This window comes from Neolamprologus multifasciatus, chromosome 23 (genome assembly GCF_963576455.1).
Source record: "Neolamprologus multifasciatus chromosome 23, fNeoMul1.2, whole genome shotgun sequence".
Lineage (NCBI taxonomy): Eukaryota > Metazoa > Chordata > Actinopteri > Cichliformes > Cichlidae > Neolamprologus > Neolamprologus multifasciatus.
The window spans coordinates 9,229,565-9,253,977 of NC_140460.1; the positions used below are offsets into that span (position 1 = coordinate 9,229,565).

Sequence of the window (24,413 nt, forward strand, 5' to 3'; positions counted from 1 at the left end):
GCATGTGTGCTGACAAATTAATTGTATTTCCATTGTGATTTCAATCTGAACATATACAATACACAAAATACCACTGTAGGTATGCAAAAAATTTGACATTGCGATAAAAGCTTTATTCCTTATTCATATTCTTCTTTATTTATTGGGCATAGGCTATTAAATGTTTAAAGTGCAAACAGTTATAAGACACATTTTTCTCACATTGTGCAATAAATAAATAAATCCAAATCCAATTAATTGTGTAGAAAACAGAGATTTAATTGCTTTAGATGCCTGTCCTGGATGTGTTATACCATATAGTATATATTGAGTAAGTTTATCTACGCAGGATTCCTGATATTTTATGATTCGTAGCAGTCAGTTTACTTACTGTTAACAGAGTGGAAGATTTTTGGCACCCATCCAATCTTTTAGTCAAAGGAAAATCATTTTCATAAAATTATTTTTCTCTAAAATTTCTTTAAAAATTGTTTGGAATACCAGTAAAGTATTAGTAGTAGTAAGTTTAATTTACTATGTGCAAGACTGTCTTCCTGATGGCTAGTTACCCACTCACTGTGAGCCAGAAAACCACTGAAAGTGAAGTCAGAAAAAGGTGTGACCTCTGTTTGCACCAGGTCATCGAATGTCATACTGAATTTGGGATTGGTGCAGTGATGTCACTGTGTGCATTACGGGTTTTTCGCCTAGTTGGCCAAATCCATTGTCAAAATGTGATCTCACATCAGTATTAAACAGAAGCAGCTACACAGAACTGAGGTAGTGTAGGTGGAGCCCTCTTAACTGTGTAATGTGACAGCACATAGCAGTAGCATAAGAAAGCCAAGTTTAGGCTGGACTGTAGTCTGTCAGACTGCTATTTAAACAATTCACGAATATTACCAAACCACTTTTAGCTTACAAAGGCAATGGTTGCTGTGATGTGCCCACACAGACTATATTTAAGAATATAGTCTGTGTAAAGAAATTTACACTGTATACAGTGTAAATTTCCAAGCCCAATTAATAACATTATTTTGGTTTTCATGGTCTGCATTCTTAATCCATTATTATTGTTATTATTCACTGATGTCATTAACCTAGTTGTCAAAAGTTTAAAATACAGCAACAAAATTATTTGTCTTTTGTGACAGAGCCAGTCAAAATGATAACAGCGTTTGCAAAGAAAAGTGTTAAAGGTTACTCTGTCCGCTTGATGTGTTTACTGTCAATAGAACCTTTTTTCGTAACCCCTTTTAGTGTTTGTGGATTAGTGGATTGTGGATTTCTGTCCTACCCAGGTGGTTTAGTTCAGCATCACAAAATATATGTCAAATACATATAACTTTCTTCCTTGATTTTTCTTTCCTTTTTTAAGATACTGCTACTTATATACACAATGGTGGATTGTTAAAAAAGAGTGTTTTATTTATTTAGTCTCTTTTATCTGTGAACATGCCTTTCCATAGAAATCCCACTATCATAACTTTTCTGGGTGTCTTGTCATCATTTGATCTAGCAATCTGACATCTTACTGGATGATAAAAAGCATACTTGTTGTTTCTGGCTGGAGCTTTTGTGATCTTAAGCATTTAAAGAAAACATAAAAGGAAAGCTGCGATGCAGGTTATGTCTGTTTAACAGTGCTGAGTTCTTTTACTTGGCAGGTAAGCTGTAGGCAAGGTGTGATCAAAAATCTCTGAGGACAGATCCATAAAAGTCAAAGGTCTTTGATTAAATTTTTGGCCAGCTCTTATTCAAGGTCAACATCTCCAGTCGCTTCCAGTCAGGAAGTTTGACATTGTAAAACATCCATCGCATTGTGCACCTTGAAGTCATTCCAGACAGCGTGAGACAGCGTGGAGCTCTATGGAGCATTAAGTTCAAAGGATACAAAAGGTGGTGTATACTAGCTGCTATCATGTCTGCTCTGAAGCATATTACAAATCTTTTGCCACATCAACTCAATAATCGTTCACCGCCTGGACACATCCAAAGCCAGTGTCATGCCTCTGTAGTAGGTCATATATTGTGCCTGTGACAGTAGTTAAAGGTTTACGTACATATAATTTTTCATGTAGGTCAGCCAGTTTACACTGGTAAACTTCTCAGGGTATTTTCTTTTTTCCCCTCCACTGCTACCTGTCAGAGCATGCTTGCTCCCTATTTGCTCATGGCTAAAATATGACTCAGCCTTCCCTTCTGCTGCACTCACTTGGCCTCTTAGTCTTTATGAATAGCATTATTCAACCGGTTAAACTAACCCACAATAACAAAGTGATATTCTTCATTTTGGTTTGGTGAAGTGTGAAGATAATCTAAAGTTTTGCTAGCTTTGCTCATTAAACTCTTGTTGCGTCTGTGTGCATGTGCTTGGCTCAGACTGCAGGCTATAGGCTGATGTTCATTTTGAAAGACAATTTCTGTTGACTGGGCAAATTGTTTTCAAACATTTCCTTCTTTCTTCCCTATTAGGAAAGATCCATCATATTAAAAAAGTCTCCTTTTTGAACCATGCTGGTGATGGCAGGGGTCACAATGGTGAGTTATGCATTACAAGACGTAGCGTGATTGCTACATTAAGATGAGGTCAGAGGAGCTTTAATTGAGTTTTAACTCCGTGTGGAGTGACACTTCCCTTGTTGAAGAACCTGCATAGTCTGTGGCTTTTAAGGCGGTGCTGTTCTTTTCATTTTGTCGTTTGTTATCTTTTGCAGGCTTAGACAATATTCAACTGCTTGATGCACAGTTCAGTTTTCAGGATACGTTTGATTAGGACTGTATTTGGTTAATGGGTGCAGCGGGTTTGTGATTAGGGAGTGTTTGGAGCATGTGACAAAATGGTGTAGTGATGGGTTGTGCTTCTGTAATAAAAGATCCTTGTGAAATTTCTCTCTAAACACTCCACAGGGTGTGTATCCAGACAGGATGGATGAACTTATTCATGGAATTGCTTAAGTAGTCGTTAGCCAACTATAGTGAAACAAACTCCATAATGGTGCGCATTGCAGCCTGCATTTAGTGGGAATATGGTGTCATATCGACGAATGCTGTGAATCATTGTTCATACTCATTCTCCAGCCAGCTGTTCCATAGTGAATAAACTTTAAGACATTTGGTTCTATGAGTAATAAACTGACCTTTTAAAACCTGAGTTAAGAGGTGTTTTTATTCAGATTTTCCTCATGTTCTGCTCATCATTCCACAGGGGCTTTTGCTTCTGACCTAAGAAATACTCTTTTTTTTTTTTTTTTTTTTTTTCCTTCTTCAATTAGACTGTCTTAATTTGCTAGGCGAATCAAAAGAATGAGTTTGCTCATTTTCAGCTTGAGCAGAATCAATAGATTGTCTCAGAATTTGACCGTTTATGGTTTATGCAACACATTATATATGAAGGTTAGATCCACTGTCATTCAGCTAAACTGCAATATACTACTAAAGGGAAAAAATCCAGCCTATTTAGTTTTGTGTAAAACCTTTGTCTAAATATGTGGTGTTTAATACAGAAGTGCAATGAAATAGCTGGGTCTGAGTCAACGGAGCATGTGGAAGTAAGTAGATGTGCAGGTTGCAGAATTGTGCTGCATACTCAGAATGCTGTGATGGATCTAAATGATGTGTCCTCTGCAGCCCAGGCATCGCAGGGGAGGTCAGGGATTGAATTACAGCTCCTATCGATTATTGTTCCCACCACTGCCCTTCAGAGAGGCCAGCACAGGAAATGCATCCTCCACCCCATGGGCTCCTGGGAGGAGCAGCTGCTCTATACTGTCTGCAGCCAGGATGGCTAGCTGTCAGTCACTGCTCCTACTTTGTGAATGAAGCTAAAGTAACCTGCCTTGATTGTGCATTTAGTTGAGATTATTTGATCAGTGAGGTCTTTATTCCAGGAAGTGAGTTATAATGGTGTTTATTTGAAGTTCTCGGCTTACGTCAACTCCGTCGGACAGTAGCTTTTAGCTCTAGTGTTCCCAGAGAGACGGTGTGGTCAGTCCTGCATTCCTTAAACAATAAAGCTGGTTTACAGAAAACAATGTTTGCAGAGAGCTCTGATTGTTTTATGTTGACTCGTTTGTCGATTACAATAATATTAACCCAGATGTTGTTTTTAAACAGGATTTGACCATGAGTTCTTCTGTTGTCCTCCCACTACATGAACTTAGAGCCAAGGCATGTAAAGAGAGGACATTTAGTAAGTTATATTTGAAAACAGTCAAACTTGACTGATCCCTAAAACTATTCAGCTATCCACCCTCTGTGCTGTTACTTACTGCATTTGTGTCAAGTAGAAAAAGGGTGGACCAAAGATTAAAAAACAAAAACAAAAAAAAACCCCACAGAAGGAGTCCTTCTGTGTTGCATGTTGCCCCTGTGCATGCTTGGGTTTGTTTTTTTTTGTGTGTGTGTGTTGTTTTGTTTCCCATTGAAAAATGCGGTCGGCTCATGTTTCCTGACATGACCCAGAACTCTCACAAAAGAAATTCTTAATCTCAAGAGTTTCATTTCCTCATTAAATTAACTAATTTAAGGCTACAAGTAATCTAGTGACATCTTAACAAAATAACCCCAAAACAACTTTTACTTCATTACTTAGAAACTGTCTGATATTTTGTAACATCCTGCTATGTTCCTAAATTATCTTTGAATTGTGCAACAGCAAGCTGTTCCCCTTCTCATTCAGACTTCTATATATGGCTTTACATCTCCAGTTGTGGCCATTAGTCACAGTAAAGCTGCTGCATGAGTGTATTCCTGGGGATTTTTAGGTTAGTAAATTAGACACATACGTAATACTTTGACATTTGGGGAAATGCAGTTGGTCCGATTTGAACAGACGGATGGGGCAGTATCTTGCTTTTAATGTAGCTCTAGGAAAGATTAAACATGACTCATAGAAGTTCAGATTTAAGGCTTAAAATAAAACAGTGTGATTGCTGCAAATTTGCAGTGGTACTGTAAACAATCTGTTTGTGTATTACAAGGCAGAGTTTCACAGTGGAAGCCTGCGTCGGGGTAGCACCAGCCAGGGCTTGACAAAGCATCTGCTTGTGTTGTTTGTTTGCAATGAGCTCTGCCTCACTTTGCATAACTTGTGTAGTGGAGGACATGTGACGGAGGGAGAGACTGAGGGCGAGCGAGAAATGAAGACTAAACTAAAAGAAGACAAAGAACATTTGTCTTTTGCAGCTTTCCCACTGCGTTTCCCCTCAGAATATTTTGGTAACAAACTTAATCCTGTGCTTGACTACAAATTGCTTGATGTCATGTGGATCAGCGTTAAAGTCTCTGCCAGGGCAGGAATAACTAGCGTCAATGCAAGATTAAAATATCAGCTGAATCGTGTGCGTGTGTCTTTCACATTCACACAAAAACAATGGGCTGTTTTCTTACTAATGGGGTGTGTTGTGTGTTTGTGTATCATTCTGTGTGTTACTATGCCTGGTAGCTTTCAGACAGGGCAGTGATGTAATGCCCATGATTCCTGTGGGTGTGAGCAGTTAGCTTAGCAAGAAGATTAGTTTCGATCACTATAATGCCAAAGAAAACAGGTAGCAAGTCATCTATCCATGTCACTTGGCTGTAGAGAGTTGCATTAACATATTCCTATTACGTCATATATATTCCTGTTTTAAAAAGTGAAATGTACATTTAATACATTTAATTTAGGAACATATTTTTATTATGTTGGTTGACTAGTTAAGGTGTGTTCAATCTATCCTTCCTCTTTCCTTTCCCTCATCCACCTCCCATTCTTTCCTTTCCCTCCTACTGCAGTTTGGAATGACGCATCAGTATTGCTGCGGAGCTTACAGGAAGTATTGCTTTGATAGGCTAGCGGAGAGGCAGCACAGTAGCAGCTCTGACATGCGTATGCATTACTGAACCACGGCCAGGGAACACTCGCAGCATTTTGATGACATCACCCACCCCCATGCACTGCTCCCTCCCTCCCTGTTTGCTGTTGAAACAAGCTCTCTCCATCTCTCTCACTCTGAGAGAAAAGAGCAGGCATCGGTAAAAGAACAAGAGCTCACTCAGAAGAGGAGGGGCTGGCCATGAGCAAACAGGGAGGGAGAGAGCTTTTGGGGCAGGAGGAGGAGGGTGGCTGACGGTGCTAGTGGGCTAGGACTGGCACACACACATGCACGCACACACACACACACATACACACAGGAAGAGAAGGGGAGAAGGAATATTACCGCACATTGTTAAGACTTCTATCGCGTACTGTTCTGCTGCCATTTTCCCTCATTTCAGGAACAAAAGTTCTCATGCAGTTTTGTCCTTCGGTTTTCTGGATTTTTCTCTGCTGAAATGGGGATGAGGGACTCTGTGGACTGGCAAGTGGGCAGCAGGCTCTGGGGTGGAATACTTCTCTAACTAGCCAGGCTGTGCGCTCTCTCTCTTCTTTCTGATCACTTTTACTCTTCAGCGAACTGGGTGGCAAAAGCGAAAAAAGTGGTAGGGCTTCTTGGGTTTTCCGTCAGCATCTGCTCGCACTGTTCTTCAGGATGCTGCCTTTAACTAGCACCTGTGGAGGCTAGTACTCAGCTCCTACTGGTGGAGTCTGCAAGTTTGATAAGTGCAAGGTGTTTATTTTTGAGAAGAGTGGAATGTTTGGCTTTTGGGGAATAAAGGTGAAAGGAAACCTGTAAAATTTGTGCCTTCTGGGGAAGCTTAACTTTTGGGAGCTACCATGCTGAGCCTGCAGGATTCTGTCTTCTTTGAGATCAGCATCAAATCTCTCCTCAAGTCTTGGAGTAGCAGCTGTGAGTATCTTTCCAAGCTTGCACAAATGTTTACATACCGCACTTACTGCCACCAGACTTATCTGCCACACGCAGCCAGCAGAGCCTGTGTAGCATTGTACATGTCTTTGTGCGTTCCATGCGTGGATTTCTTATATCTCCTTCCCGTATAAGAAAAGTGGCCATTAGTGGAGTTGTCAAGATGACAGATTATGTTTAGTGCAGGTTTAGTCGGCCTTGTTTGATGTGTATGCAGGTGGGTACAATTAAAGTCTTCATTCAGCAGAGTGCCCTTCTTCCTGCACTCATCATCATTCTGCTGGCTCCTGGATGTCCCAAAGATAATGTTTCTATTGATGAGCATCTACTGATACATAACACAGATGGACATGAAGTATTCCCTCTGTTCTTTTGAAGATCTTGTCTAACTTTCTTTTACTTTTTCTGTATTTAGCAACTTGCTATCTGCATTTACTGATTATACATTTTGGATAGATATATTATCAATGTTAATATTGTTATTTCGGCTGGCTGTTGTTAACAGTTTGCGTAACAGTGAATATAGATGTCTTTTCATTTTTCCCCACATCTGTGCGAAGGGAACAAAGAAACCTTGTTTTGCAAGTTTATGAAATTAAACTCAAAACACAAGGATTCAAGGACTTCTAAATTTATGAGACACAACAGCGAATTATCAGCAGCTGACATCAGTGCATGCCACTGGAGTCATCAAAGCAAATTCGCCAATACTAAAATGCGGCTGACGCACCCCTGATTTTAATATCCAAATTACTATGTTAAGCACTTCCTTAGGAGTGCTCTCCTATCTACTCCGTTCCCCGTCCTCCTAGTTTCTCTTTCCTCTTCTTCCTTTCCTCTGGGCCAGCTAATGTTTCTCTACTATTGATCTGTCTTCTGGTTGCCTCCTATTATTAGCTTCCCATGCAGCCCATAATATATCAGGAATCAAAAAGATATTGTCTCTCCAGTCTCATTGAAATGGTAGGGATAGACAAAGAAGTCAAGTAGTAAACTGCACTCTTCACAAACCTCTTTTAGTTACATTAGTAACACATATAACTGTTGTGTAGTTTAATTGTGTTTATGCAGTTTGACAGTTCACCTTGAATGCACAAAAGACAACACATAGGCTGCAACAGAATTATTCGTCAACGCAAAAGTGTTTGCTGAGACTGCTTTAGCTCAGCGATACAACCTCTGAGCCACTGTTCCTTTTGTCTGAAAGAGGAATAGTTAGACCCTCTTTAAAGGCTTATCTGCTGGGCTCTAATCACCCGACTTATTCTGTTTTGGTTAAAATTTAAATTTAGATTTGTATCATTCAGGTTTGGAGTTAAATGATTGATTTGCACATTATTTATCAATTTTTCAGTAACAGATGCTAAATGGCATTGCCTTTGTTTATATTATCAAATGAGGAAAAGACTGGGACTGATTATAGGGCCGTACGCTTTTTTTTTTTTTTTTTTTAAATTGTGTATGCTAATATATTACCTGTGTTTCTCTCTGCCACTCACACCCATAGTGGAATTTGTCAGTTTTGATGGCTATAACATTTGTCAATTTTCATGCCGTGTATGCCGTGCATTTTGATATTGTTTCTAGATACGTGCAATGTGGTATAAAATAGACTTATTAATTATGTATTTTGATCAGCATGCCAGCTAAATTCATTTTAATTCGTTTTAACAATTTTCGATGCATTAGAATATCACAGTTTTTGATTTTTTTTTAAAAAAATTTCTTGTTATTGGGAGCCATTTCTGCAAGTCAGGATTCCATGTAAAATGGCAAAGGCATGCTGGCCAAAAAACAGAGTGCCAACAAAGAGAAATTTGTGTATTAAGCTTCAGTGAACATGAACAGATGTGCTACACCCCACTTCAATGATTGTATATTTGAGGATTTAGCCAGCCATTTAGATCACTATGTGCCAGAAGATATACGATCTAGTGCTTTTAACATAATTGATGTGTTTTATTTTGCACAATTTGAGCTAGCTAAGTGAATGTCGAGGTTGGACCTACACTTCATTTCTGTTTGCCATAACCACAACACAAGTTTCTAGGTGTTTAATAACCACAGTCATTTTAGTCTAAAAGGTAAAAGTTTGCTATTTAAATTTCTAGAATGCAAACTTGTATCAGCAACATCCAAAATGTGTTTAAATTAACTCCCTTTAAAATTATGTATAAAGTTATTTCTAGCTTTTTAGGCGGATGAGAGCTTGTTGAACTTCGATTTTTTGAAATTGTCACAAATGCACAAAGTCTAACTGTTTTCATTGGCTTTGAAAAGAAACATGTCCCCCTTTCACATAGCAGAGTGTTATTTCAAGAGCCTTTCTTTTGTCAACCTTGCATGTTTTCTCTGAGTCTGCATCAGAAGTGCTACAGGTGCTCTTATTCTGTCAGACAGTCTGAAGATTTGCAGGTTAACCAAATAAATGTTCCATGGACCTGAATATTTTTATACTGGTGACCTGCTCAGTCTTTACCCTGTTCCTCACCCAGTATGTGATGGGAGAGGCGTGAACCCCCTAACCCTGAAACGGATATGTGAGTTATAAAATCGAGGAGAGTGTGGTTGCTGTGATCACAAGACAAATTTTTCATGAAACACGTAGCAGTTATTGTTTGACCTTGGTAACTGTTTTCCCCCCTTGAAATATGTAAGAATGGTAAACATCCAGCCAGACACATTTGCAGGAAGTCTCAATCCTCTCCCTGAAGGTAGCAAATACTTGAAGATAGGGCTGGGCGATATGGCCTAAAAGCCATATCGTGATATAATTTGAAGCATGTGCAGTAACGATATATATCGCAATATATTCTTTTTTTTCTGTATAACGTATTTTCCCACACTATAAGGCACACTTAAAATCCTTTAATTTTCTCAAAAATCGAGTGTGCCTTATGTATGAATTCTGGTTGTGCTTACTGACGTCAAACCGATTTTGGCGAGCAGAAATCTGTTTAAAAAATGTTTTGATGGATTGTCAGAGCATTACAGCACCGTAGTGAGGAGCTTCACGGAGTAATCTGGGTCCAAAACTCCGTCCGCTTCAGGTCCCAAAGTCAAATGAACACTGAGAGTTAAAAACGGTCTAAATTCTTTAATCTTTAATAAAATCATCAGCATTGCTGCTTTAGCAGGTGTAACAATTAAGTTTAACATCCATGCATCCATGAAAACAGAATTTATTCAATTTAACGGAGTTAGAAGTTAACAGGAAGTTAGCTTGCTGGTTTCCACCTAAATCTCTCTGACTGAGAGATTTTTGAAACTAATTAAAACATACAGTCACTTCCAACATAAACGAAGACAGGAAACTAAACAGCAGTGGTGTTTGCAGGGTTACTGAAGTTGGACTACCTGGTATATAATGTTGTGCTACGTGATTGCTAGCGACACAGCTATGTTAGCATAACATTAGCACAGTGAAACTGGAGGATGAGCGCCAACTTTTTTTCCACTCGATAAAAGTTAACGTGAGGGATTCTATTGGTCAGGGACAAATGTAATCGCATAGCAGGATGCTATACACGGGGCAAACTTCAGTCAGGAGAACAACTGAGATTATTCATCCACAATACGAGGTTAGTTATTAATATACGGCAACAACATGGGAATAGAACAGCTGCGAGAGAATTCAACATTAATGAATCAATGTTACAGAAGTGGAGGAAGCGCAGTTTTTGGCTTTCCCCATATTTCAAAAGTGCTTCATCTCTTTGCTATGACTGTCGCCTGGGATAATTTGCAGATGATAATGGTTGTAGCCGCTGTGATGCTTTCGACCAAAACAGGCGCAGCTTGATGACATCATCAACATGCACTATCGCGATAGAGCGGTATAGTCAAAATCTCTCTTTTTTTTATTAGTAAAATTAACATACAAACAAAATGCACCATATATTACACATTCAGAGAATAAACATTCTTTACATATTAGCAACTTTCATATATAGGAAAAAGAAAATATAAAGATGGGGTCACATAATTTAACAGATTATTAACTCACTAAATCAAAATCTTCAAAAAAGGAAACAAAAAAAGCAGCCCTTTTCTTTTTAACTAAAGTCAAAGATTTAACCAACAGTTTTAAGTCGTTTTTCCAGTAAGCTAGTGTTGGTTTGGTCTTAAGAAAACAACATTTATGTATAAATTGCTTGCACAAGATTAATAACACATTAACACCATAATTAGCTTTCTTTTCTTTCAAAAACACTCCAAACATTATCATATTTAAGGTAAATGGGGTAATTTGAACCCCACTGGAATAAAGCCAGGTATGAAAATCCAACCAAAATATTTGTATAAAATTGCACAAAAAGAATAGATGGTCCAAATCCTCCTCTTCCGTTTCACAAAAAACACAATTACCAGTTTCTATTTTGAATCTATCACCAAGGAGTCTCTATCGTTGGCCAAATTTATATCGTATATCGTTTATATCGCCCACCCCTACTTGAAGACTTTTATATTTTTAAAAAAAAAAAAGTATTTGAAGAATACTTGAAGAATTATAGATTGTATCCCCCAAAAATAATTTGTATTTGAAAATGTGAGTTTATAATGCATTTAACTGGGACAGTTACCCTTAAACACAGTTGTCAATCTTGTGTTACTTACTTGGAAATTTACAAGTAAGTAACACAAGATATTGTAAGTATGTGAGGGCACACAGAAATACAAGGCTCTGCAGTAAAACATCCACCTGTTGAGTAAACAACTTTGTTCCATTTATCCCTTTTTAACTACTTTCTACCTTTACTATTATACATAGCAAAAAGGGCTCCTAAGTTAAATGCATGTGTGATGCTTTCTCCATTACAACATCCAGTAATAATTTAATTAAAACACTCAATGAAATCAAAGTTTGGCCTTTAATTGCTGAATATTGCTCATTCATGATGGAACATGTCATTAGTGGTTTCTCAATTAATCTCTTTTGAACTGATGTGTCCTCAGCTTCTGGTGATACATTTATTTTTCCAGTGTATCTTTCAAATTCCCTTTTATTTGGAAGGTATAATGGTGAAGAGTACACCAGTAATAACTTGTTAAAAACTCAGCATGTCGAGACATAATGGCAGAACTGGCACTGCCACACCACATAAACCCTAGCAGTAAGTCTTTTGTCTCTGTTTCAAAAAAAAAAAAAGGACGCACCCTCAGCTCTGCATTCCAACCGTATGTGTGTGTTTGTGCTGTTGTTGCCAGTGTTCATGAGCAGGCGTTTGGGAGGGCTTTATTTTAACTGTGACAAGGTGGAGCCACTGCTGTAATAGTTGTGTAATCCTGCGGGGTGCTCAATTTCTTAAGCACTTTTTATAGGCCTCACACAACAAAACACGCTGAGCATTTTCTGATGCAGCGTTTTAGCAGAAGCACAACATTTCTCCGTATTAGAAATGTAACTGCAATACTGTCTAACCCTGAGATCATGATGTTCTTAGAAACTGAGATCCCAGAGTTCAGTTACATAACTCTGGTAGTAAACTAAAGCAGTAAACTAAATTTAAAGTGAGATTCTCCATTAGTTATTAAATATGGAATTGCAGAGCCATCAAGTGTTGAACATTCATTTAAAATAACTCATTTGCATTCAGATGAGATATGGAATTTACATGTGGTTCAACGCTACTAATACTACAATATTGTACTGCTTCCCCTCTTCTCTCCAGTGATTAGCATTTAAACATGCTTTGACAGTTAGACTTGCCAGAAGTGAAATTTGGCTTTGAATGAGAAGTGAAACAGGACTTCGGGGCAAAGGGTGTGACAAAATACTAATAAAGTAATTTATTCTATTGCTTCCTCTTGCAATATGTGATCACTAAATATCCATGTTTTGTTAAAATACTTTAATTGCTTCTTGTAAAAGCAGTGTAAGCTAATGTGAAATCAGCCAGCTTGCAGTGAAGACCAATAAAGCCAAAGGAGGTAAAAGCTGGAGAGCTCAGAGAGCTGCGGTAATCAAATCAACAATTAGTTCATTCAGTTTACTCACTATAAAAGTTGAATAATAATAGCTACATTAATCACAATGCACTTACTCTTTGGCTTTTACCCTAGTCAAAAACTCTGTTAATAAACTTTCAGTTAGCCTAAATTCTGGAGGAGTTTGTAAACAACCGTATAGTTTGGGGGGTTTTTTTTGTTTGTTTTTCGTTCCATTTCTCTGCTGTGATTTGTGCGTTTGTTGGTTTTAGCAGAGAGTCATAGCCTGGCATCCTACTAATGACTGGCATGTCCTAGGGAGAAAGAATGAGAGGGGGAGGAGCAATGCAGACACTTGGCCCAAAAAAGGATGCCTTGCTTTGTTTTTCTCATTGACTAGAAAAGTACACTGTTGGAGTATACACAATCCAGTTGGACCGGGGTGGGAGCGAAAAGGATGGAGGGGGTAAAGGACGCAACACTGATTGGCTATTAGGAGCTAGCTGTGTTACATCACTGGGGGTGTTGGTGGAGCACAGTAAACAAAGAGGGAAATGTTTGAAAGACTCTCTGTACTGCTGGACAGCATGACCACAATACATGCTACTACGCTGCCTCTTCTACCTCCCTACTTTCATTTGCACTTAAAAAAGACGGTTATTAAGTTTTATAGAGTTGTTGTTCTTTCTTTTCTCCCTTTTTTTTTTGTAAGAAAACAAAAGTTGAGGACTAAAAAATGCCAAATCCAGTAAGTGTTTAAAATCCAGCCTTGTTTACATCCATGAGTGCTCACTGTTGGTGTCCTGCTATTATCCTGCCTGCACATTGTTCCATACCTCAAATTACTCCCACCTTTTAATCCTCTTTTGATCAACCTTAAAGGAAGTCAGACACATGCGTACACACAAACACTGGGAATCTCAGTTTATTGAATGGTGGTTGCAGATTTTGGTTTACAACAAATCTCTTTGCACTATGTGATGTAGAGTGGTCCTTCTACTGCATACTGACGTGAAAAACATTTGCCTTATATTTTTATCTAGTAAGTGATACATGTAACAGTGTAACTTTGTACAGGTAGTCACTTAGAGGCACAGAAGGTTTGAGATTGATGTTGTTTGAACTTACATCGTATCTAACGTCAGTGGCTCTCTTGGCGTGGATAATATATTTTTGCATTTCCGCTTCACTTTCCCCCCGTCAGTGAATCATCTCCCTCTTATTTACCAGGTAGCTCCAGTACTTCCGTGCAGACCTTTTCTCTGTTGTGGGAGTTTTTGATATAATTCAAATCCTTTACAGAGTCAATCAAGTTTAATTTTTGGATAATTAAGACAGGATAAGTGAGATAAAGTGATTATAGTGCCACATTCTCTCAAAATTTACATCCCACCAGCCAATGATGATTTTGTTTTGATGGCTTTTCTAACAAACATCTGCAATTGGTGAGAACTTGGCACATGTGGTTTTATACCAAACCCAGAGCAGAACAGGGACTGCTATCACTACTTGCACTTCAAGTTGGTGGAGTTGGTTTCGGTACAAGTAATGAGGAACTCGTTGGTGAGACAGCTCAGTGATGTCTCCCTGTTCTCACTGTAGATTTTCTCTGGAAGTTTTGCTTTTTCTCACCCTCAAAATTGTACTGCATTCTTGCAAAAGAAATAGGTAGCAGGTGAATAAATAAATTCGCAATGATTGCAAATGTGACTAAATGTAGTATGTTTTATTCAGGAGTGTAGTACTGTTTGGTGGCTGCATAATTTAACATTTTGGTTACCTATGCTGCAGTATAAGAGTAATTTGAAAACTGCTGTCATTATTCTATGACGTGAATCAGCCTGTTAGTGATTTAGAATCAAGATCAGTGGCCACAACCATAACCAGGAAGAGAAAGAACAAGGGCTTTCTTGGGAGGGAAAGAGGATAAGGGGCCATTCACTGTCAACTATACACTTAGCACAGATCATTGAAGACTAGACTAGTTGTGTCCCAGCAGTTGCATAAATTTAAACACCACTATATGTTCCTTTTATAGAGATTGTTAAGACCTTTTGGTTCATTTGATTTTTTTTTATTTATGTCAGATGGAACATAATTTGAACCTTGTACTTGAGTAGTGGAGTAAAAACCTTTGTGCTGTGATATTCATTGCTTTTGCGTTTGAGATTTGTGGTTATTTCATCTTATTGTATATAGGATTTGCATTAAGCATGGATACACTTCTATTTTTGCCAGACAGACAAAAATAGAAGTGTATCCATGCTCTAGCTTTTCAGCCATAGCTTAAGACTCTTCTAAAGATTTGCTTATAACATTTAAATCAGAGAACCAAATGTTCTGTGCCACATGCAAACCTGCAGAGTGCCCTGGGTTTTCCAAGTCAAATATGTTTCAGGAAAGATGGTCTACTGAAGGAATCCCGTAAAAATGTGGAGAACACCACTGCATCAGATAACACTACAGTTTATTTAGTTTTGCCTTAAAAACATTTAAAGGTCAATATTGTGGTAAATGTATAGCAGGCCATCTATCTTCTGTCTATGTATTGAAAATATTCTGCTGTTGTATCTTTAAAATCTGTTGCAACATGAAATTTACGAAATCGTCTAAGCACTTTGATAAATTTTACTGCACAGCAAGAGGCAGGAAATCAAAGTCACCCCTCTATTATACTTCATTGTTGGTCTTTTTTCCCCCCCAACTTCACCATTACTGGCTTTGTATTTTCAGTATTAACTGTAACTATTTTAATCTCAGTGGTGGCAAATATTTGGAATATACTGATTTTTTTTTTATATATATATCTGTATTTAAACAGGTTTGGTGTGCTAATAAAAGTTAAAAAGCAGATGGGTGTAGTGTTAATGAAACATTGGCAGAATTTGCTTATGGACATGTTGTGCTACAAGAGAAGAATTTATACGACACACTTGGTTTACCCTATCACAAAAAGTAGCTTGCATCCCTCTGTTGAACAAGTCAAGGTAGAACTAGTCTGACAAATAACTACCCATACAATGATTTTATCATTTCAGCATGTATAAATAAAATGAGCTAGAAAACATTTTTTTTGTCATGGTTTATGAATTTTGCTACCTCTGGGGAAAAAAGCTGGGGATGGCTACTTAGCTCTTTTCTAGTATTTGTAAAAACATTAGCTAATCTGCTGATACAGCTTCATGTTTATCATACAAATATAAGCCTGCTATCAACAGCCTTATCTAATGTCTTGGCAAGGAAGCAAAACAGTCAGTCCCAATCAGACTATACCTTAAAGTTGTTGTGTGTAGCCAGTGTGCTCCCTTTGATCACAATAGAGAAGTAGATTCATAAATAAATGTGTAAAGTATAAAAAAGGTATAGTCATTTCTAGGGATGGGTATTGTTTAGGTTTTATCCAATACCAGTACCAAACCGGTACTTTTGAAACGGTGCCGGTGCTTAAACGGTGCTCAAAACGGTGCTTAAAGAATGGAGAACACAAAATTGGTCCAAAAACCTCTCATGTTTAGCTGTTTTTGTAAAAAGATAACAATGTTAGCCTTTTCTGCAGCTATGGGGCATATATGGTATCACTCTTGGCTGGAAGCAGTGCTTAATCAATGGAAAAAACACAAACTTTGTCCAAAAACCTCTCATGTTTAACTGTTTTCCACTTTTTCTTTGGTCATTTTAGCCTTTTTGGCCAGGGTGAAGGGAGTATCTGCCATCAAACAAGAAGACAGCCGCATGTCACTACAACGGTGTTTGCTAGTTCACCTTACATGCATTAATGTAATAACGTGGTTAGCCTACCCAACGTAAATTACACACGAAGAACATTAAGCTACTCAGAGAAGAACAGCTGCTGTTGCTGCCATTATCATCCGTCATCATTTCTGCTACACTGGCAGGGCTAGGGGCCAGGACTCTCCTCTTCGGGTTTTTGGGGGATGTTGCTAAATCCAGGTCCGATAACAGGCACTACACCCGCAGTAGATGTGCACGGTGTGAGGGCTCGCAGCAAGCTATCAAATACGGCGCATTTCTCGGCTTTTAAAGAGACGCTATACGTCGCCAGGTGTTTCATCAGATTCGAGGTTTACCTCCTTTGCACAGTGTCACCTTAAAGCACTTGTTGCAGGCTGCTGAGTTTGCATCTTTTGCTGTGAAGTACAGCCAGACTTTGACCGCTTTGCCTTGGGCATTTTTAATCTGTAGCTCTGCTCTAAAAGAACGTACGTACCTGGGCCCGCCTACTATCCTCGGAAACGTAAAATGATTGGCTAGAATCGATAGTGTATCACACCTCAGGGGGGGGAAAAAAGCAACGAAATAAAGCACCGAAATGTGCGCTGCTTTTCGGTCTGGTTACTACCGTTTATGATGGCACCGGATACCGGTACCCATCCCTAGTCATTTCAGACTAATTTAGCAGAAAGAGCTGGTGTATAATATTCTAGATTTAGAAAACAAAATATTTAGTTTTTTTAAAAGATAGATTACAATAACTAATGACATGGCTCTAATAGGAATTATGATTATCCCTGTGTTTGCTTTTTCAGGTGATTTGAACCCATTATGTGCAGTATGAGTTTAGAAAATGAGCTTACTAAAAACAGACACGATTCAAATGGAAATTGTATGTTTGTTCTAGTCGGCGCTGCAATTGCTCTCTCATCACTTCAGTCATTTTATCTCTTTAGGAAACGTCTGAGCTCGTGTTTGGATTAGAACGAGCGCATGACCTTGCATTTTTTCCAAGAGTCTTGTTCTTAACATGACCATGCTGCTTTGACTCTCACTGTATTATTTCCTAACCTCTACCCTCTGGCACCTCTGCAGCTTCTGCACCAGTCAGCAGCAGCGTGAGTAGACGCCGTGCACCCTCCTCGGTGACCCCCCTCTCGTGGGAGAAACACAACATCGCCGCCATGTCGAGCATCACCATTGACCCCGAGCTCAAGCCCGGGGAGTTTGTCATCAAGAGTCTATTTGCTGAGTTTGCTGTGCTGGCTGAGAAGAAGATCGAGATGGTGATGGCTGAACCGCTGGTGAGTCCACAGGGGGTAAAGTTGATGTAAAGAAACACAGGAAATGTAATTTAATGCACAACACGTGATGCAATATACTGCTGAGACAGCCTCTTCTGTTTTGCAACCAACTGCCAAGTCTTTAACTGTCAGGCAAATGTTATTGTAAATGAGCAACGGCATTGTTGTACATTTCATGTCTTTTACATTAGGTTGCTGTCAGGTTAATATTTGTAGCCTCAAGTCTTAACTTTGCTCTCAAGAATTTTAGCGTGGTTCATAAGCTGAATAGTGGGCTAAGCAATCTGCTATCATGCTGTTAACAAAAGTATCCCTGCTGGGCTCGTCACACAATAATTCTCGTTCTCTCTTTCTCTCCAATAACAGGAGAAACCCCTGTCCCGTTCCCTCCAGAGAGGAGAAGACTCACAGTTTGACCAGGTCAGTTCAGCCGTAGTAAAGATTACGTCATGCATTTAATATGAGTTTGACAGTTTCATTTCCTACGTGGACAAACAACAGTCACACCTCTGTGTGTGCACTGTGTTTAAAACACCAGCTCTACCCAATCAATGCTTCATTCAGTGGTTCGTCTGTCCCTCATCTGTAGCTGGTGCAGGACTCTATACAATAGGCGCGCCTGCTACAGAATGCTTTGTTCAGCACAACACAAAGCCAATGAGGATATGGTGGTATAGATCCAGCTGTCCCCATTGTGAATGAGGGAGAGAAAATGGGTATAGAGAGCGCCAAAGTGAGAGTGTAGAAACGCTGTGTCATCCTCAGCAGTAAATCAGCATCGGGTGCTGGAGTGTATCTGCCTGGCACCATAAGGGCAGAGAGAGGAATTGCATAACTCTCCTGCATGGCATTTGTCATCCAACCACCCTCCTCATCATGCTGTGCTGAACCTTAAACACACAAATGTGCATATACTCTTAAATTGTTAATTCGTGCTGACCTGTTAATGCAGAGGCAGAAGGCACCAGCTCACATGATCACTGACGCAATCACAGTGCTGAGATCAGCAAGTTATTGTGGTCTTAGACATAAACACCTCAGAAGCATGTGTGCCTTCTTGGAATCCTTTCGATTTGCTTTTAAATACAGTCCTGCTTTGTTTTTTTAGTGATGTAATTTGTTATTGCATTAAATAAAGCCATGTTTGTAGTGTTTTGCATGTCTTCTCTCACTGCACTATGACTTAGACACTTACACTCTGTCTTTGCACTTTAAATGCTCAAAGCTGCATTATGCCAGGAAATAACTAAACGTTTATGTCACACATCTAAATAAGGCCCTGAAATTTAGTTAAGAGTAGTGTTCTGTACTCACCCTAAATGCTCCTCATTAGTCATAAGTACTGCTTGTGGAGCAGCCTTCTCTACACACATACTTTTATCTGTATAGGATTACATTTTTGAATCGCGCAAATGCTGATTTTGTGTAGTTTTCGTTGGAATAGCCAGCTGTTATAACAAGCATGTTGTTGTTTTCCAGTTAATAAGCTCTATGAGCTCAATAGCAGAACACTGTTTGCCCTCCCTATTGCGCACACTGTTTGACTGGTACCGGCGGCAGAGTGGCACTGAAGACGAGTCTTATGAGTACAGGCCTCGCTCGAGTACTAAGTCTAAAGGGTGAGATACTTATCATTGTTTCATTCATTCTTAACCTTCTTCTCTCGAACAAAAAGATTATGGGCAAAAATGATTACTTTAGGATTATCTTTTGACTTCTTATATTTCCTGTTTTGCAGAGATGAACAGCATCGGGACAAAGATTACCTTCTGGAGCGTCGGGACTTAGCCATAGATTTCATTTTTTGTTTAGTTTCAGTGGAAGTTCTAAAACAGGTGAGTTACCTAACACTCTGTGTTTAATGATTTATACTATCCACCTTTTTGTTGCACCCAGTTGTTTGGTTGATCGAACTATTCTCTGCTCTTATAAGCAGCTCTGGCTCTGCTGTTCAAACCCTTTATTTGAGATTAGCAGCAAATCAGAAAAAAGTTGGCTTACCGTAAAGTCACACTAGAAAAAACAGTGGTTGGAAATCATTGCATGACCAAAATTATTGTGACAATGGGTTGCTTCACAGACGGGGACCAAGTCTGCAACCACTTGTTGCTATCTTCGACACAACAATATTATGATAAAACACAATGAGAAACAGAAGAGAGATTTTTGGCAAAACTTCACAAACTTCCAAGGTGGAAGAGTAAATTTCTAAGGAGGTTAAAGCCACAGCAACACTTTAGTATGAGCATCAACTTTATTGTTTGACTAATGTGTTTTGATAAAATGGCAATAAGATGGAATCAGTCTGCTATCAGCTTGCAATTTGAACGTTGCCAAGTTGGCAATTACAAACCATCTTTTTGTGATAATATTACGATTGATTGGAAGGAATCCATGAAAATCGTCAGTTTGTTGCATATGACATGCACAGAAATTCATGTTAACTACTCACAGTCAGTATTCCGTGGAAACCCTATAATTTATGTTTGAAGTAGCAATTCAGAAATTCCTATACATGTGGTGGCATACTTTCTGCGGGATGGCAGTTTAACTGCAAAATGAGGTAAACGCTCGGCAGCCCTGGCTTTCGTACAAGAATATAACCAGAATACAACCAGTTTGCAACCAGTTGGCAGCCAACTAGTAAAAGAGACAGATTCCAGACAAGATCAGCTCAGATTGATTGCAGCTTGTTGTCTCTCTGAGTTTATAAATTAGGCCACAGTTCTTTGCAAAACTATGGAGCAATTGCAATCAGTCTGAGTCAGACTGCCCGTGTTTGGAAACAGGTGGCCTTGTACCAAGGGACCTGTACAACCACCTTGCAATCGAAAGTATTCGCCCAAGGGGTTGCATGCTCAGCCTGGGCAATCAGTTGGTTACTTTAGCTAATTGCAGTGGGTTACTGATGGCAACAAAACCACCAGTTTTTTTTCCTAGTCGTGAAGAAGTTGCAATCCTATTTTTAGGATTGTTTTAGCTTGTTTCATACTAAGGATGCACTGAGGGGCTGCACTAAGGCCCCTTGATAATGCAAATAAACCTGTGAAGCATGCAAACTGCTCTAGTGAAGTCCAAGAATAAGAATAAGGAACAAATGGGAAATAATACTATTAACTTCTGGTGTCATCATTTGTGAGACAGTTTGAATTACTGTACTTTTTTTCCTGATTCAACTCATCAGTGATTTGCTGGCTAACACGTCAGTTTTATTATATATTTGTATTGTTTATGTTGTGGTGGAGAAGTGAACTACAGTGTAGCTATTCAGAGCTTTCCCACTAGGGAGCACAAAGTTAATAAATTCAGTGGCAACATACCAACTCCCAGCTGAGTGTGTTTCTAAAGTGGACTGTTGAGAACTGAGCAGCATTCTGAACTAAGAGCCGGTCCCTAGGGACCAGGGCAGAGTTGTCCTTGGCTTTGCTCCTGAAGGGAGAGTAATGAATGGTAGCAAATGAGAACTATCAATGCTTCTAATAAGACTAATGATTTCATGTTTACGTCACAGATTCCTCTTCATCCAGTGCCAGATGTTTTGGTACACGAAGTCCTAAACCTGGCATTCAAGCACTTTAAACACAAAGAGGGGTAAGTAAGCATCAAACTCCAGACAGAGAAGTGACACAGATGAATAAGACCAGACTAAAAAGTGCTGATGAATATACCCTCTTTGGCTTTGCAGTAGGGAGTCAGTCATTTATTTATGTCTGTTTGAGCAGACTGGCTCAATGCTCATTATTTGCATTTAAACAAGGCACAAGTAGCTCTTGTTGAGCATCATGAGTCAACCTCAAGTAAACACAGTTACTTTAAGTGCTTCTGTTGTTGTGTGAATAGTTTTTTAATGTATGTTAAATAATTCAGCAGTTGTTTGACTTGATGCCATATCCTTTATTAATTTCCAGGTACTGTGGACCCAACACTGGCAACGTGCACATCATTGCAGACCTGTACGCTGAGGTTATAGGGGTTCTTACACAGTCAAAGTGAGTAAGCTGAAATGTGCCTTTAAGTGTAAGACTGGACAAATTGTTTACAGTTTTTCACATTTCTCATTAAAAGAAAACGGTCTGAATTGAGCACAGTGTAATAGATGGGATTAGACATTTGTTTGTACAAATATTGCAACTGAATTTCAGAACAATTAAAACCATTTAATTACATTCTTTAGTAATTAAATTTAAATGTGCATTGCCAGGCAGAATGTTGCCTATATACATTACCGCGTACAAACTCTTGTTAGGAGGGTTTTTGTAAGTGCTAATATATCTCTGCCTCTGTGCTCAGGTTCCAGGCAGTGAGGAAGAAGTTCATCACAGAACTGAAGGAGCTCAGGCAAAAAGAGCAGAGTCCTCACGTAGTCCAAAGCATTATCAGTCTCATCATGGGCATGAAGTTCTTTCGGGTTAAAATGTATCCCGTGGAGGATTTTGAGGCTTCGTTTCAGTTTATGCAGGTAAATAATACTATTTATGCAGAGTATACCTGCAAGTGTAACTTAGATGCGTTTTCAGAATTGTACCAGATGTTTTTTTTCTTTTTCTTTTTAAACTGCTGCCCCTTTGTTCAAACTCAGCAGCTCTCTGTAGCAATGGCTCATATAGCTAAATGAGTAACGATCAGAGGTGAGGTCTGCCAAGAATTGAGTGTAAATGTATTTCAGGCTTTGCTAGGAGCTGTGAATGGAGCACTAGCTTTTTCATTAATCTTTATACAGTGGTCGGGGGATAAAAAACACTTGCTGTTCTCTTTTACCATTATCAGAATTTCCTACTGTGTTAATGGAACATGCTATGGTTTATGTCCTTTACTCGATAGGATCTTGTACCCAATTATATTGTCTGATCACTGCATTTCTTATCACACTGGTTAGGTCTGTCTATATATTTTTGCTTGGGTCCAGGCCTGTGATTCAATTTTCTACTTAACTCATGTAAATGGAGTGTAATGACGCGTCTTCATGATGTTTGGCTAGTTTGTATCCGCTGCATTCTTGTTTACATGCATGCCCTTGGTATCCTTCCTAGGAATGTGCCCAGTATTTCCTGGAGGTGAAGGATAAAGACATAAAGCACGCTCTTGCTGGCCTTTTTGTCGAGATTCTCATTCCCGTCGCTGCTGTGAGTAACCAGCAAAGCATTGTGTAATTTTGGACTGTTGCGTAAACATTAAGTCTGAATCTCATTTTGCCAAACTAATGTTCGGTTCATCCTCCAGGCGGTGAAAAATGAAGTCAACGTGCCATGCTTAAAAACCTTTGTGGAGATGCTCTACCAGACAACATTTGACCTTAGTTCTAGAAAGAAGCACTCTTTGGTAATAACACCGACATCCATTCTTTCCTCTCTTCCTCTTCAGCCCTGACCCTGTTTACTTCAAATTTTTAACACTTCCTTTTCTTTTTGTCTCACACTCTATTCTATTTATCCCTTTCGTATATTTTATTTATAGATGTCTCTCTAATTATATATGTGTATATATATAATATTCTGCTCACGTTCTGTAACTTCTGTCGGTGCTGTGCTATTGGAAACCGAATCTTATCTTATCACTCTTCTTTTATTTTGTCAACACCATTATTTTGCCCCCAGACCACCAAGTCTGACGTTATCATCCAGATAATGTTATGTTTAAAATAAATAAATACAGTCTCTCATCTTTGTCCATTATATTTTCTTTTCTGAAGGCAGGACGTGCCTTGATTTTCTGTTTTTTCATCCCTGTCTAATGTAACATGTTACGTTGATGATGCTTCCAGCAGTTTTAGTATTGTGCAGATTGCAATAAATAGATCTTTTGGTCTCAGCTTGTGATACTGTCTTTGCTTTTGGTCTGTGTTTAGTGTGGGAGACCTTTTGTTTTCAGATCAGAAGCACATACAAAAAATTCAGACCTCGTGAGAAAACCAGTTTATTTTGATTCTGACACCGTCTTTCTCCCCAGGCTCTGTATCCCCTGGTGACATGCTTGCTGTGTGTCAGTCAGAAGCAGTTCTTTCTCAACAACTGGCACATCTTCCTGCAAAATTGCCTCTCACACCTCAAGGTAATGTTAGCATCATCCTTTACAATCCAGTTCAATTCACAAAGGTTGAATTCAACAGTAGATTTATATTAAGGTATTTTAAAGTCACTACACTTTTTCTAATTCAGTTCAAGTCTGAAAATGATATTCTGGTGTTTTTATGGTACTGCAAAGGAACCATACAATTTTTTTTTCTTAAAATAATTAATACAAAGGTTATTTCTATCAAAAGTAAACAAAATCTTGGTATCCTGATACTGATATGTTGATCGAAGATGTTTTCTTTGTTGTCAAGGGTGTGCTCTGTGGTTCTGTCTCAGTATCAAAATGTGCTTTCCCCTCCATTATCAATGAACCAGATCTGGACAGGAATAGCACTTGATTTGATCATGTCAAAGTACAGCTTTTGTTTAATGTATATAATATGCATGGACCATATATACTCAAAAGTGGACAAAATGGAAATGTGTAAGCAAAAATTATTGTATTTGGTTGTGCATCTACGGCTAATTTCAAAGATGCGACTCTAGCACTTTTATATGCTGTACATTTAAAGTAAACCTGTAATGAAATGTAAACCGTAATGCACAATGCATACTATGTTAATTCAAGTGCTGTTTTCACTCAGGTCTGTTAATCACTCCTCGTAAACCAA

The 24,413-nt window shown here is 38.8% G+C and overlaps 1 protein-coding gene across 11 annotated transcripts in view; it reads left to right on the forward strand.

Moving 5' to 3' along the window:
• The window catches only part of fryl (furry homolog, like), a 78,292-nt gene that overhangs the window by 16,409 nt on the left and 37,470 nt on the right, over positions 1-24,413 (forward strand). For 6 of the 11 annotated variants that reach the window (XM_085149892.1, XM_085149893.1, XM_085149896.1 and 3 more), the window contains exons 2-12: positions 2,455-2,520; positions 17,523-17,731; positions 18,098-18,151; positions 19,211-19,350; positions 19,470-19,566; positions 21,243-21,322; positions 21,640-21,720; positions 22,022-22,190; positions 22,762-22,854; positions 22,952-23,050; positions 23,678-23,779. In XM_085149892.1, the coding sequence (XP_085006018.1) occupies positions 2,455-2,520; positions 17,523-17,731; positions 18,098-18,151; positions 19,211-19,350; positions 19,470-19,566; positions 21,243-21,322; positions 21,640-21,720; positions 22,022-22,190; positions 22,762-22,854; positions 22,952-23,050; positions 23,678-23,779 (1,190 nt within the window). The other 5 variants (XM_085149901.1, XM_085149902.1, XM_085149898.1 and 2 more) reach the window with 2 other exon arrangements.